General features: G+C 39.2%; 1 protein-coding gene across 1 annotated transcript in view; it reads left to right on the forward strand.

Moving 5' to 3' along the window:
- The first annotated feature begins 4,343 nt into the window (after positions 1-4,343).
- The window catches only part of LOC137172196 (ras-related protein Rab-26), a 93,264-nt gene continuing 84,155 nt past the window's right edge, over positions 4,344-13,452 (forward strand). Inside the window, exons 1-2 of the mRNA XM_067576493.1 lie at positions 4,344-5,009; positions 7,072-7,182. Of these exons, the coding sequence (XP_067432594.1) occupies positions 4,791-5,009; positions 7,072-7,182 (330 nt within the window). The 5' untranslated portion in view covers positions 4,344-4,790. The remainder of the gene's footprint in view (positions 5,010-7,071; positions 7,183-13,452) is intronic.

Consider the following 13,452-nt stretch of genomic DNA (forward strand, 5'->3'; position numbering starts at 1 on the left):
TAACGTCACCTTTTATGTAGCTTAGTGTGCACAAGCTAACCTACCTAACCGGCTAACTAGCTAGGTCGGTATGTAAACTTGAATTATTCCTCAATATTAAAGTGAAGAGCCAAGCTTTGTTTGAAATCACTCCGGCATTCACTCCCAATATAATACACACTCACTCACTTCGTCTATCGTGGCATTAAATTGAGTTTTCTGGACAATTTTTTTTTGGTCCATTGTAGGAATATTTCAGGACACTAAAGTGAGAGTTTCTCACTCACAATTTGGACACTCAAATAAAATGGCGGAGGGTAAATATAGTGCACTATATGGTGAATAAGGAGTGATTTGAGACACAGCCCAAGTGTTAACCTCATTAGCTAGCTGGTTAATTCAGACACACCTTGGCAGTCTTTTTAAATGTATTTAATATTGAACACTTTGGGGCTTCATAAATATGTACTATAGGTGATGTGATATAAAGTGACAAATTAGGTTATACAAGGCATAAATAAACAGGCTCATCCAATCAGTGTGGTAGTAGGAAGGAAGTCAAGTCAATTTTATTTGTATAGTCCAATATCACAAATCAAATTTGCCTCAGGGGACTTTACTGTCTGTACAGCAATATAATATCCTCTGTCCTTAGAACCTCGATTCGAATAAGGAAAAACTCCCTAAAAAAAAAACCCTTAAATGGGGGGAAAAATGGAAGAAACCTCAGGAAGCACAACAGAGGAGGGACTCCTCTCCCAGGATGGACAGATGTGCAATGGATGTTGTGTGTACAGAATAGAACACAAAGTACAGAATGCAGCATTGAACAGGATAACAAAATTATAATTGATTCAAGATATATATGAAGAATGTGATAAATAGGACGCCAAGCAGCTTCCATGTGCCACCAGAACAGAACAGGATCTGAGTGACACGACCTCCATCACCATGGAGACCTGGCAGGAGGACAGACTACACATACACACAGGGGAGACTCATTCACATACACGGGAGAAGAGACACGAAAAGACAATATTCACAGAGGAGAGAGAGAGTAGGATAAAGACATCATTCAGAGTGAGAGACATGAGGTGAGGCTGAACTCCTGCAGGATGGGGAACCAGATCCAGAGGAGCTCTATCAGAACATCAGTGCAGGATGGCTGTGTGTTCTCCTGTTGTTCGTGTCTCATTGGTTTTGACAATGCATCACTCTCACAGCATGGATGTTTTTAATAGTCTCTTCATCAAACGTATTTGCATCCTGTTTGTTGTGTTCTCCGCCTCCGGACCGCAAATAAATTTCCCTGCAGAACTGCTTTCGCAGCTTTCTTGCAGTTTTTTGTGACTTTGATGGTTAACTTACAGACTACACACTGGATCACATTACAATCTATTTTGTGCACTGATTGTGTAACAGACAGAAGGGACATGGGTCCGTCTCATCTATGGCTCATGGCATTTTCCCAGTTGTCTTCTGATGTAATGTTTAAGTGGAGGCGGTGATGACGCTCAAACACTGGTTATGACCAAAAAGGGGTGTAGGTTGTCTGTTCGATTCCCTTTTGAGAAAAGTAGGCAGGTAGAGGTGAGTGAATCACATCACATCACATCCATGAAGAAGCATCTTCAGAAGGTTTACTTCATACAGAGCTGCCTAGTTGTTACTGGTTGCACTGGTCAGCTCTGGAAGTTTCTAACTAAATCAGTAGATAGTTGGAAAAAAAGATGCTCAGCAAATCTTCCCAAGAAGAAACCAGCAAACAATAGTGCATGTACAGTACAGTACAATATACTGTACATCCCAGCAAGTGAGTCACGTGCAGTGGACAGATCATCCTTCGCTCATGGTTATGTAAAATGCTTTATGGATAATGTATCATCACAGCATAGACATAAAAAAAGAAAAATGTTTTCTTGCTTAAATATATAGAGCTTTATTGGGCATAAGGAGTGAGTCATGTAGTGTTTTCACATAATCTGGTCGCTACATTATGGTGCTCAGCTCTGGCTCAGAGTAGACTTTCTCTTAAACACTCACTGGCCACTTTATTAGGTACACCTATTCAACTGCTTGTTAATGCAAATATCTAATCAGCCGATCATGGGGCAGCAACTCAATGTATTTAGGCATGTAGACATGGTCAAGACAATCTGCTGAAGTTCAAATCAAGCATCAGAGTGGGGAAGAAAGGTGATTTAAATGACTTTGAATGTGGCATGGTTGTTGGTGCCAGATGGGCTGGTTTGAGTATTTCAGAAACTGCTGATGTGCTGGGATTTTCACACACAACCATCTCTAGGGTTTACAGAGAATGGTCTGAAAAAGAGAAAATATCCGGTGAGCGGAAATTCTCTGGGTAAAAATGCCTTGTTGATGGCAAATGTCAGAGGGGCATGGCCAGACTGGTTTGAGCTGATAGAAAGGCAACAGTAACAGAAGAGCATCTGTGAATACACAACATATCAAACCTTGAAGCAGATGGGCTACAGCAGCAAAAGACTGGGCGCCACTCCCGTCGGCTAAGAACAGGAAACTGAGGCTATATTTGACACGGGCTCACCAAAATTGGACAATAGAAGTTTGGAAAAACGTTGTCTGGTCTGACGAGTCTTGATTTCTGCTGCGACATTCAGATGGTAGGGTCAGAATTTAGTGTAAACAACATGAAATCGTGGATCCATCCTGCCTTGTATCAATGGTTCAGGCTGGTGGTGGTGGTGGTGGTGGTATAATGGTGTGGGAGATATTTTCTTGGCACACTTTGGGCCCCATAGTACCAACTGAGCATCACTTAAATGCCACAGCCTACCTGAGTATTATTGCTGACCATGTCCATCCCTTTATGACCCCATCTTTTAATGGCTACAAATGTCAAATAATCAAAAACTGGTTTCTTAAACATGACAATGAGTACACTCACTGTACTCAAATGGTCTCAACAGTCACTAGACCTGAACCCAATAGAGCACCTTTGGGATGTGGTGGAACAGGAGATTCGCTTCACGGATGTGCAGCCAACAAATCTCCAGCGACTGCGTGATGCTATCATGTTAATATGGACCAAAATCTCTGAGGAATGTTTCCAGCACCTTGTTGAATCTATGCTATGAAGAATTAAGGCAGTTCTGAAAGCTCCAACCTGGAACCAGCAGGGTGTACCTATTAAAGTGGCTGGTGAGTGTACATTTTTGCTCCTCATTCAAAAATAATGTCTTTGTCTGTAGTTTATTTTGGTAATATTGTTCATAAATGAGAGACAGTGCTGGCCAGTAGGGAATTCAGGTGAAAACATAATTGAAACAGCATAAATGGCTGTAATAACATGACATTCACACTGCTGACTGGTCAGACCCAAATGATTAGTTTTAGCTGAACTGACAGCTGCTCTTCAAAGATTTGTACATTTTGTAAGTGTAAAAAACAATATTAGCACATTTGGTTATACAGTAGTCTTTTGTCTAAGTACATTACCAAGTCATCACATAATCAAACGGCAAAAATTATGCTCTCACTGCTTGGACCAAGCTGCAATCTCCTCAGTATGCTGATGTGGAACTTTTTAAAATTAATGAAAAATGTCAGTCAGGATTTGTGGGAGTTATTACATGATTGACAGGTGTATAAGACCATCATGTTTGTTTTTGTTCATTTGTCACACCTCATTTCCTCATCAAACTCTGTCCAAGTATTTGACACTTTCCCACTGTCTTCAAAAAATGCATGCCATGCTTAACTTCAGTATTTAATTAAATTTAGGTGTACCCCAATTTCACACTACCTGACATATTACCTGTAGCTATTTCTGCCTTTAAAGCAGCACCTAATCCAAAAAGCTCAATTTAAAACATGCACCTTCTGGCAACGCTGTGATAACACATGCTAACATACCCTAGACTGCCAGAAATCACATATTTTCTAACATGCCCATTGAACTTCTGTGCCATTCCCAAAGGCAACAGTTGGATTAGTATTGGGCACTGGAGTGGTCCAGCCTTGAATTTGAAAGTGTCTGGAGAAAATGTGCTGCTTTGTCATACAGATTCAAAATCTACACCAGTGCCAATACCCAGCAGAACATTTAAAAAGAAAAAAATACACCCTAAAATACAATTCACATTATTACACTACACTGTACCCAGTCCAATTGTTAAATTGGACCCAGTCTCTCATTAAGATGAACAGTAAAGTGACAAACTGAAGTAGCAGAGACACAGCTACGGTGATGAGCACATTAATTCCCTACATTGGAATAAAATTGATTTGGATGGGGTCCAGAGTGAGTCATTCTCAGTATGTTTCTGACAAAATGCATCATCAAAAATGCCACCAGTGTCAATCATTATTTGAGTAATTCTCTCATTCAATCTTGGGGAGACATTTTGTTGATAGTGTCAATCATACAAACGCACTGGTTACGTGTAATTTTAATTCCGTTTTAGGGTGGATTTTCCCTTTAAACGCACGGAAACAACCATGCCTTCCTCCTGTGCGCTCCAAACATCACTGTACGAGAGAGAGGGAGCAGTGAGAGAGAGAGCTGTTTACATTGTGAACCACATCTCAGATTTAGAGCCATATCCTGCTCCACCACCGGCACAACAGCTGTCTCGCTTCCTAGCCTGTTTTTGTCCGGGAATTCGTTACCAATTTACGCTTTACGCACAGCGACAGTCATGATTCTGACGCACAGGTGAACTTCGTTCTCCTTAGCGCGCCTCGACAAGTGCTCAACAAGGGAAAGTGTTAGGAGAGTGCAAGAAAACCTATCTCTATTTCACATTTACGTCCTCATTCTTCTGTCTTTTATGCTCGGAGCCGAATTGGTTATCAGAGCCATGTCCAGGAAGAAGGCAGTGAAAGGCAAAGGCACCTCCAAGAGCCCCAAGGCGTCGCCGAGCGGCGGCAGAGACAGCGGGAGGACGGGGAAAGGTCTAGCCGCCGCTGCCGCCCCGTCCTCCGGACTGGTTTATCCCAGCAGACCGTCCATCAGCAACAGCGGAGAGTTTTATGACATCGCCTTCAAGGTGAGCTGGCAGCTCAGACTTTACAGCTTTCTACTACTACTAAAGACAAGTGAGAGATTCTACGAGAATGCGTTCAATTAAGCAATCAATCGGAAAATTATCGCAGGTGAAGTTTACTGCAGCCAAGTGAAAAACCTAAAACACGAAATAGCCTATTAGTTTTCCAAAGTTGAAATTCCACTTGCTTGCAGTGTCCTTTCCGTATTTATATCTAACAAAAGAGAGATATTGTGTGTGGTATGGCAGCTGAATTCAAGAAAATGACTGAAGCAAGATGATTTTGCATTGGAAGCAGCAGGTCGCATGTCCTTGTTTTTTCTTAAAATTAATTTGTGATAGGTTTGATATTTTCTGTCCACTTTTGAAGACACTAGTGAACGTATTCGGGGACATGTGATAGGGATGTATATGGAAACCCATTTCTGCAAGCAAAAGGAAAATGTTAGGCTGGATTAAAAAAGGAAATTTTGACATCATTTTCATGTAACACTATCCCACAATGTTGACTTAGTAAGTTAAAATATGACTTACTATCTTATAATTTTGAATTGTTACGTAAAATGTTTGATTTGATATCTTATCATTTTGTATAGTAATTAAAAATTTTGGCTTTGAAAGTCAGATTTTGTGTTGCAATTTCATAATTTTGATGTAGTAAATTAAAATTTGACTTAATATCTTATAATTTTGACTAAAAGTAAAATTTTGACTCTCTTGAATTATTGAATAAAATATCCAGCATCATAAGTCAAATTTTGAGTTAGTCTAATAATTATGACTTACTGTGAGTATTATTTTTTTTTAATCATTATTATGCATAACTTTTCATCTTTTTTTTTTTTGTTTTGTTTTTTGCTGGCAGTAATGGGCTTCCATACATGTGCCTGTGCGATATAGCTGTAGAATATACTATGTGAATAAGTGGTGCTCTGTGGGGCAGGCTTGCAGGAAAAGTTCATTTCACCTTTATTTCCCCCAAGAAGGCACATTCGCATGATGCATGAGTAAGATTGTCCGTATAGGTTAGTTTGTTCCCAGTGCATGTAATTTGATTCAGTTTAACCATAAATCTTCCCTCACTTGGTATCTCTCTCTATGAAACACTAAAAACGCTGAAACTATGTTGGCCAACAGGAATATAAAGTGGTGTGCAGCACAGCAATAGTGCAGCGCAATAGCATAGGAGAGATGATGGGGCATCAAATCACAGCAGCACAGGAGGAGGCTTTTTGTACAATAGTGTACACCAGCCAAATACCCTTACATTTACATTATTTTTTCATAATCTTTGAGTGATGTTTATGAAAAAGAAACGTGAATAAAAATAATCCTACGATTGCTGAATGCTACAGATGAATGCATTTCTACCTACACATGAAATTAACCAAATAATCAACAAATCGATCCATAATGAAAATAATTGGTTGCAGCGCTACAGTCTATATAGCATTGACACATAGAATCAAAATAGAAAATTATGATATGTAGATAATAAAGACTAATGATGATCAGCACTGAGCATATGCAAATCTAAATTCTCATCATATGTGTGGCAGCTGGTATTAATTTTGCAGCCTGATTAACAACTGTTTCTATGACAGCACTGCCAAAATCCATGCTCCCTGCTCAACTTTCATTTTCTATAATGCCCACAGTTGTTGCATTTCATCTCAAATGTCACTTCTGCTCACAACAAATCAAACACAATGGGAACAGAATATATTGCAGCTCATAGAACATAAAATATTAAATTAGAAAAACATGAACGCATGCATGCAAAATAGATCAAATGATAGAAAAGTGAACAGAGTTTTGTGTTTCCTGGTGAGAAAGAAAGAAAGAAACTCTCATTTCTCTTTGTCGCACTGGTCTGCACAATGTGCTCCCTCCCACTGGAATGAGTAGAGAACTGCTGTGTTTGGGGATTTTGGAGTGTGTGTTTATATATGTGTGAGTTTGTGACAGTGTTGCATAGACTAAACTCCTGTGTATTTGTAGATAAGTTTTCACCTGAGCTGTTCCCCTCCCTACCTCCAACACTTTCTGTGTGTCTCTGTCTCAGGTGATGCTGGTGGGGGATTCAGGTGTGGGGAAGACTTGTCTGCTGGTTCGCTTCAAAGATGGAGCTTTTCTAGCCGGGAGCTTCATCTCCACTGTGGGAATCGACTTCAGGGTGAGTGCACACACACACACACACACACACACACACTCGGGAGAGAAGTGTACTGAATTTCAGTATGAAATGAAGGTGCTTGGATGTTCTCATCATTGCCGCTTGAGTCAACTTTACACTTAGTCTTTCAAAGTTCAACACCCCCAAATGACCCTTTAGCCTAAGCCCTGCAGTTCTGTTGCTACACCAGTCAATCGTTCTCTTTTCACACAGCAAATGCAGTTTACAGTTATAATGGTGGCAGAGTTACCATCCAAAATTCATAATAGTCTTTTTTAAAACATGTTCTTGATTTTAGACAGAGATGGGCAAAAGCAGTTTCTCATTTGTAGCTGACAACCATCGATTTTGTTGCCTGAAATGACACTAGTTAACGCCCTCTCTGACTGACTTTTTAGTTTCAAAATCCTGTAAAGGGGTCTTAAATATAGGCTACTTGATGGCTTCAGCCATGCAAAAAGACTGAGGTGCATGTTCAAATGATAAAGCTTTCTCACAAATTCTATAGACATGGAAATAAAGGAGCAGTGTCGTTCTTGTATTGCCATGAAGAGCTAGTTAGTCCTAGTAATCTAAGTATGATCTTATATTTTTCCTTTCACTTTAACATAACCCTGTTTGGTTGCTTATAGCGTACATACTTCAACAAGTTCAAGAGCTTATACATGTTCTATGTATTTAATTTTGTATAACAGTATGGTTGCACTTATAGGATGGGAAGTGTGTTTTGTGAATGTAATGCTATATTGGATAATGAGTTTGGCAGGAGTTGCTGGAGTGTAGACTTCCCCAAAATCAATAAAGAGCAGGATAGCCGCTAATGTTAGCATAAACTCTGCTATAGTGTAGCATCCAGGACTGCATGGTGGGGAAGTACCAGCAGTGGATGTACTATTATGAACAGGGCCTTCTTGTCTAACAGAGCATGTAACCCAACAAAATGTAGTAGGCTAAGCTAATGAATTGTGCCTTGGCTTTGGATGTATAATCAATTGAAGGTATAAGCTAGCTAACCAGGCATGCTAACATTTGCAGCTAACATCAAAGATGATTTGAAACGGTTTGTTGCACTCCTTACACTTTTGCTCTTATGCTTTTGGTTTTTGACAGGCTAAATAAAAAGACACAAGCCTCCAAAGTCATTAAGTAACTACAGCACTACTACAACACCATGTATACCATTTTTGCATGTGGAGAAATTTTAGTTATCTTAGTTACAGCAAACGTTGCCATCAATATCTGCCATGTGACTTCAGTTAATAGTGCCAAGGCCAGTCCTATGTATCATATCAAAGCACTAAAGAAGCAAGGGAGGAAAAATACACATTTGTTAGTCTAGCTTTGTGTGAACATAGTGCTTGACGTTCTTCAAAGAAAACATGTGTAGCTGTAACAACCAAGCTTTAAAACTTGATGTGCTGGCTCTCTTCCCTCGTCTCTTTGCTATATGAGTCGGTGACTTGCAGGGTGTTTAAACCCTGTCTGCTTTGCCCAATGGGACATAACACGTGAAGTGAATTAAGCTAAATTATAAAAGGTAATTTAAAGTGAGGGTATTTATTGACAGGCTAATTCTTTTTTTACTGCTAATGGCTAACCCATTTTCTGCCTATTGTGCCCTTGGGAAAATTGCAGACGAGGGTTACAGTGCCAATAAAAAAAAAAAAAAAATGCCACACTTAAAGTGCCTCAGCCAAGGACTAGAAGCAGTGACCTGTTTCAGTCTTTTACTGTCTTGTTGCTCCCTCAAGCAAGATCCCTATAACTACAGAATCTGACACAGCTGTTTGGAAAACCTTCCCTTAGGAGGCATTCTCAAGCCTGTTTCACTGATGCTGTCATCCTGGGCGACTTACAGTAGAACAAGTGTAACAGTAAGCCCTAGGATATTAAAACCAGTAATAGGAAGGAGTGCAAGAAAAACACACTGTTGATACAACCCAGCAGGATGTCTTTGGATGTGTGTCAGTTGACAGCTCTAGCAGAAATGGTGTGGCATGTTAACAGGACCACACTGCATATTAAGCATGTAACATATTTGGTGTTCTGCCATGTAATCAGAAGTGTTTTGGTTGGTATTTTACCTGATCCTACATATGAGAGGCCAGTTTTTTAAGTAACACATCAGCCAACAGAGAAAGTAAAAGTACAATCAGCAGTATGTGCCAAACAAGGGAGCAACTTTGAAACAAACACTGCTTTCCTGCGGCAATGACTGGAAAATAGGACAGTGGTGGAGAATATAGCAAGTGTGTTTTGGACTAAAGGAAACATAACAGTCTTTTCACAAGAAGTACCACAGGCAGTAGAGAGGTAAAAATAGAAAAAAGGGTCTGCATTCATGGAAGAAAGTCTATGCAGCAGGAACAATTGGTCATTACCACTTTGATAAACAAACAGAATAGAAAGCATTCCCATCCCAAAAAATATCCATAGCTGCTGGATCAAAAAACTTCATTGTTTGCCTCACAAAACATGACAAAGTTCTCTGTGGAATCAAAAGGTTGCCTTATTAAATTTATTTGGAGCTCTGTGTCTGCCCTCATTGTCATTTTTATACCTTGAAACCGCCTTCCCTGGTTCTGATGATTATTATGTTGAATCATTTATTTCAAGGGCACACCATTCAAAACACATAAATTTAGATTGTCTTTGTCTTTTTCTCTTGAGGTTATTATTATTTACTTTTGCAGACTAACCCAGAACACTCTCATCAGCACACACATTCGTACTTCTACTCTTGTACGAAGATATAACATGGTAATTGGTGAGCTTTAGAGGAACTGGTAGGCAGATTTTGTAACTTTAGCTTCTAGTCTTTATGCTATGCTAACCTAAGCTAATGATCTCCGGGCTCTAGCTTCATATTTAGTATAAAGACATGAGACAGTATCGATCTTCTCATTTAACTCTCGACAAGAAAGCGAATATGTGTTTCCCAAAGAGTCTAATTATTCTTTTAATCCGAAGACCGAACGCTGACACTTCAAACTGCCCTTTTGAAAAAGTGAGGACTTATGAGCACATAAGACATAGGCTATTATCAGACGTATATGAGCACACACGCTTACACACATGTGCTCAACTTCTACTGGTCTTTAATGCGCTCGCTCAAATCTCACTTCTCTTTAGTCTCAAGCTTTTTTGATGTCTAGAAACACTTTGTAACAGATCAGTTTAAAGGGTTTTATTATTAGCAACATGAATAGCTATGGAGACAGAAAAAAACACATTCTTTATAGTCTTTCAAAATTGAAAATAAAACTTGCGTGTGCTTCAGCAGACACTTTGTTGTTTGTAGTGATAATCATTTTTGAAGAACTGCATTTATCTCAAAAATGAGAAAATTAAGCTCGTAACAACCACCGCTGATGTTTTGTTTAGTGTACGTGACCAGAAGTGTTTCTTAAAACTGGATACTCTTTTTGAATAGAGGCTAGATTAGTGGAGAAGTTGAGAAACATGCACACAACTACAACTCACCAAACAGAGGATGTAGCTTCTAGCAGTTTGTGCTAAAGTGTTAGCGCTGAGCCTCAAAGCTAGTTATCTAGCAGAGACAAATGGATGATTTTGGAGTCTTGGTTCTCCAAACTTCGCAGGTGTATGACTAGAGGGCAAATATCCCAAAAGCTCAGTAAATTTCTTTGATTCACACTGTTCACTGACATATTTAAAGAGATGTAATTAATTTGGCAGCAGATTTGCAGCTTTGGCGACACAGTGAAGTGGAGGTTATCTTGACTTAATTGAGATGAGAAAGGTATCTTTAGTTAAAGTGTAGATATATAAAGTTAACGTCTACAAAAAAGTTTTTTTTTAGCAAAGTTGTTGCTTAATGCTATTAGGCAGAACACTTTTTAATCAGTATGTAAAAACTGTTATTTGTTTGTAGGCACTATGAGAAACTCTTATTAAATCCATGAAGAGGTCTAAAGCTATAAAGTTCTGACATTATGAAGTCATATCAGTAGAGAAACAACAAGCTTGTTAGCTTTTCACACATCAGCCAATTTAGCCAGTTGTCAGCTCTGCAACAGATAACAACAGATACGAGGACAGGAGCGTTGAAAGAGATGTGCTATAATGTGCTGCTTTTTAGCTAAAAGTTGATATATTCTGGCTTTGAGTGCAGCACGGAGCGTTAAAAAGCAGCAGTTTTCAGCACCGTCAGGAATGTGCAGCAATGTGACCTTTTTTGCATTTTAGATAATGAGGAAAAGGAGTCAGCACCCCCCGTGGAAAAACCTAACTTCTCCCTGCTTTTCTCCATCTATTTATATTTCGCCTGACAGAATGAAATGATGAGTCAGAAATCGAGCGTCAATCTCTGCTCTTGGTCTCTGCTCTTTTCTGCTTTCCCTGGGAGAAGTTTGTTAGAAATGCTGTTGAGATTTATCTGTTTCCATGGCGGAGGAATAGCAGGGTGTATTTCTCTTTCTATTCCTCATATTGTCCATGATGTGTGTGTGTGTGTGTGTGTGTGTGTGTGTGTGTGTGTGTGAGCGCATTTAGTTGCGTGCACTACCTCTCATTTCCATAGCATGGCTTTGCTCTTCCTTTCTCCACCTATTCACTCTGCTTGAAACAATGCAGCACAGCACCAGACCAGTTAATCATTAGACAAACTGCTACACAGCTCGCACTGACGCAGATGGTTTAGTGTGTGTGTGTGGCATGACAGGAGCACTAATCTGCCAGAGCATGACAGGAGGATAATGCTGACCACCCTCACTGCCCTTTAGAGCTAATTGCCATGTGACATGGTTTTGTGTATGTGTTTGTTTGTGTGTGTGTGTGTGACCAGTAGCACCTAACTCTCTCAGGAGGAACAGCTGTGGGAAACAGCTGGCTTGAGTCACATATAACAACATCTTCACAGAGAATTTAAAAACATTTTAAGGATCTCGTTAGCTGCTTATGGAATATATTCTTTATTTACTGAAGTTTTTATCATTTATTTTTGAAATTCCTGCAATAAAATGGCTAAGAAGGCACTATACTATAGTGTGCATGCATAACTCTTACTCATTAGCATGAGCGGCAGAAGCCCAAGTTAAATGTGCAGTATGTTTATATAAACACCAGTACATTTACACACGCTATACATTTTTACACTGTATAAAATATGACTGTATGAAAATCATGAATAATTGAACCCATAGCTGAATACAGTATTTAATCTGTCTACAGTAGCTAATATTGTCATTCTGATATTCCATATTTTACAATTACAATTATTTTGGTTTATTCTGTACACTTTGACATCTATTGCATATCTGTTTGTCTTGCTGAGGTTTCTTCCTTTTTTTTCTCCATTGAACTTATTTTTGGGGAGTTTTTCCTTATCTGAATGGAGAGTCTAATGATAAGGTATGTGAAACCCCTTGAGGCAAATTTGTGATAAAATTGACTTTGATTTGACTTGAACTCTACATTTTACTTTGTAAGCAATTGGGTGAAATTTGATTGATTGATAATTACTATCAAGTGGGTTTTATTTTACATCTTATGTTACATAGGTGCTGAAGTCAGTGGTTGGTAGGATTGAGAAGAAAGACTGTGGTGTGTGTTTTTTAACCCCCAGAGCGCCACCAAGGGTGTTTTTTTTTCCGTGGCAGCTTTGGGTTGCGCCCGACACAGATAAGACCCACAGTGAGGTTAAACCCATGGGAAGACGTTCTGGGGTAAGCTGAAAGTTAAATTAAGCTCAGTTAATCAAGACTGGTGGTAAATCTATGTCCGTTGGGAATAGGGAGGTTCTGTTATGCTTATGGCTTCAGAGACCTAGGCACCGATTTATAGACTGTGTACGCATGGTGAAATATTTTCACTTATTTTTTTCACTTATTAAGTCTCAAATTACTACTACTGAAGTACGCACTCTATGTATTCTGTTTTTACTTTATTTCATCTTATATTTATTATTATTATCATTTTTTTCATGTGAAGCACTTGGTAAATGTAATTTCTTTTGTTGTAAAGCACTTTGAGCTGCATTTTTTGTATGAAAGGTGCTATACAAATAAAGTTATCATCATTATTATGTGGAGGGAAATAGCTGGATTGCTTTACAAAACACACAAAGTTGCTTTTCTTCAGAGCAAATGGGCCTAAAGCTCTCTGAACTCAAAGAGAAAACTCATCTTTGCATCAGGATGCAGTATGAACCCTTCCTGCAAGTGACTGGTTGGTCATGGATTTTGCATTGGGCTCATCAAACTGCAAACATGGCAACTGCCCTAGAAATGTCACATTTGTCTTACACTA

Source organism: Thunnus thynnus, chromosome 20, assembly GCF_963924715.1.
Source record: "Thunnus thynnus chromosome 20, fThuThy2.1, whole genome shotgun sequence".
In the NCBI taxonomy this organism is placed as follows: domain Eukaryota; kingdom Metazoa; phylum Chordata; class Actinopteri; order Scombriformes; family Scombridae; genus Thunnus; species Thunnus thynnus.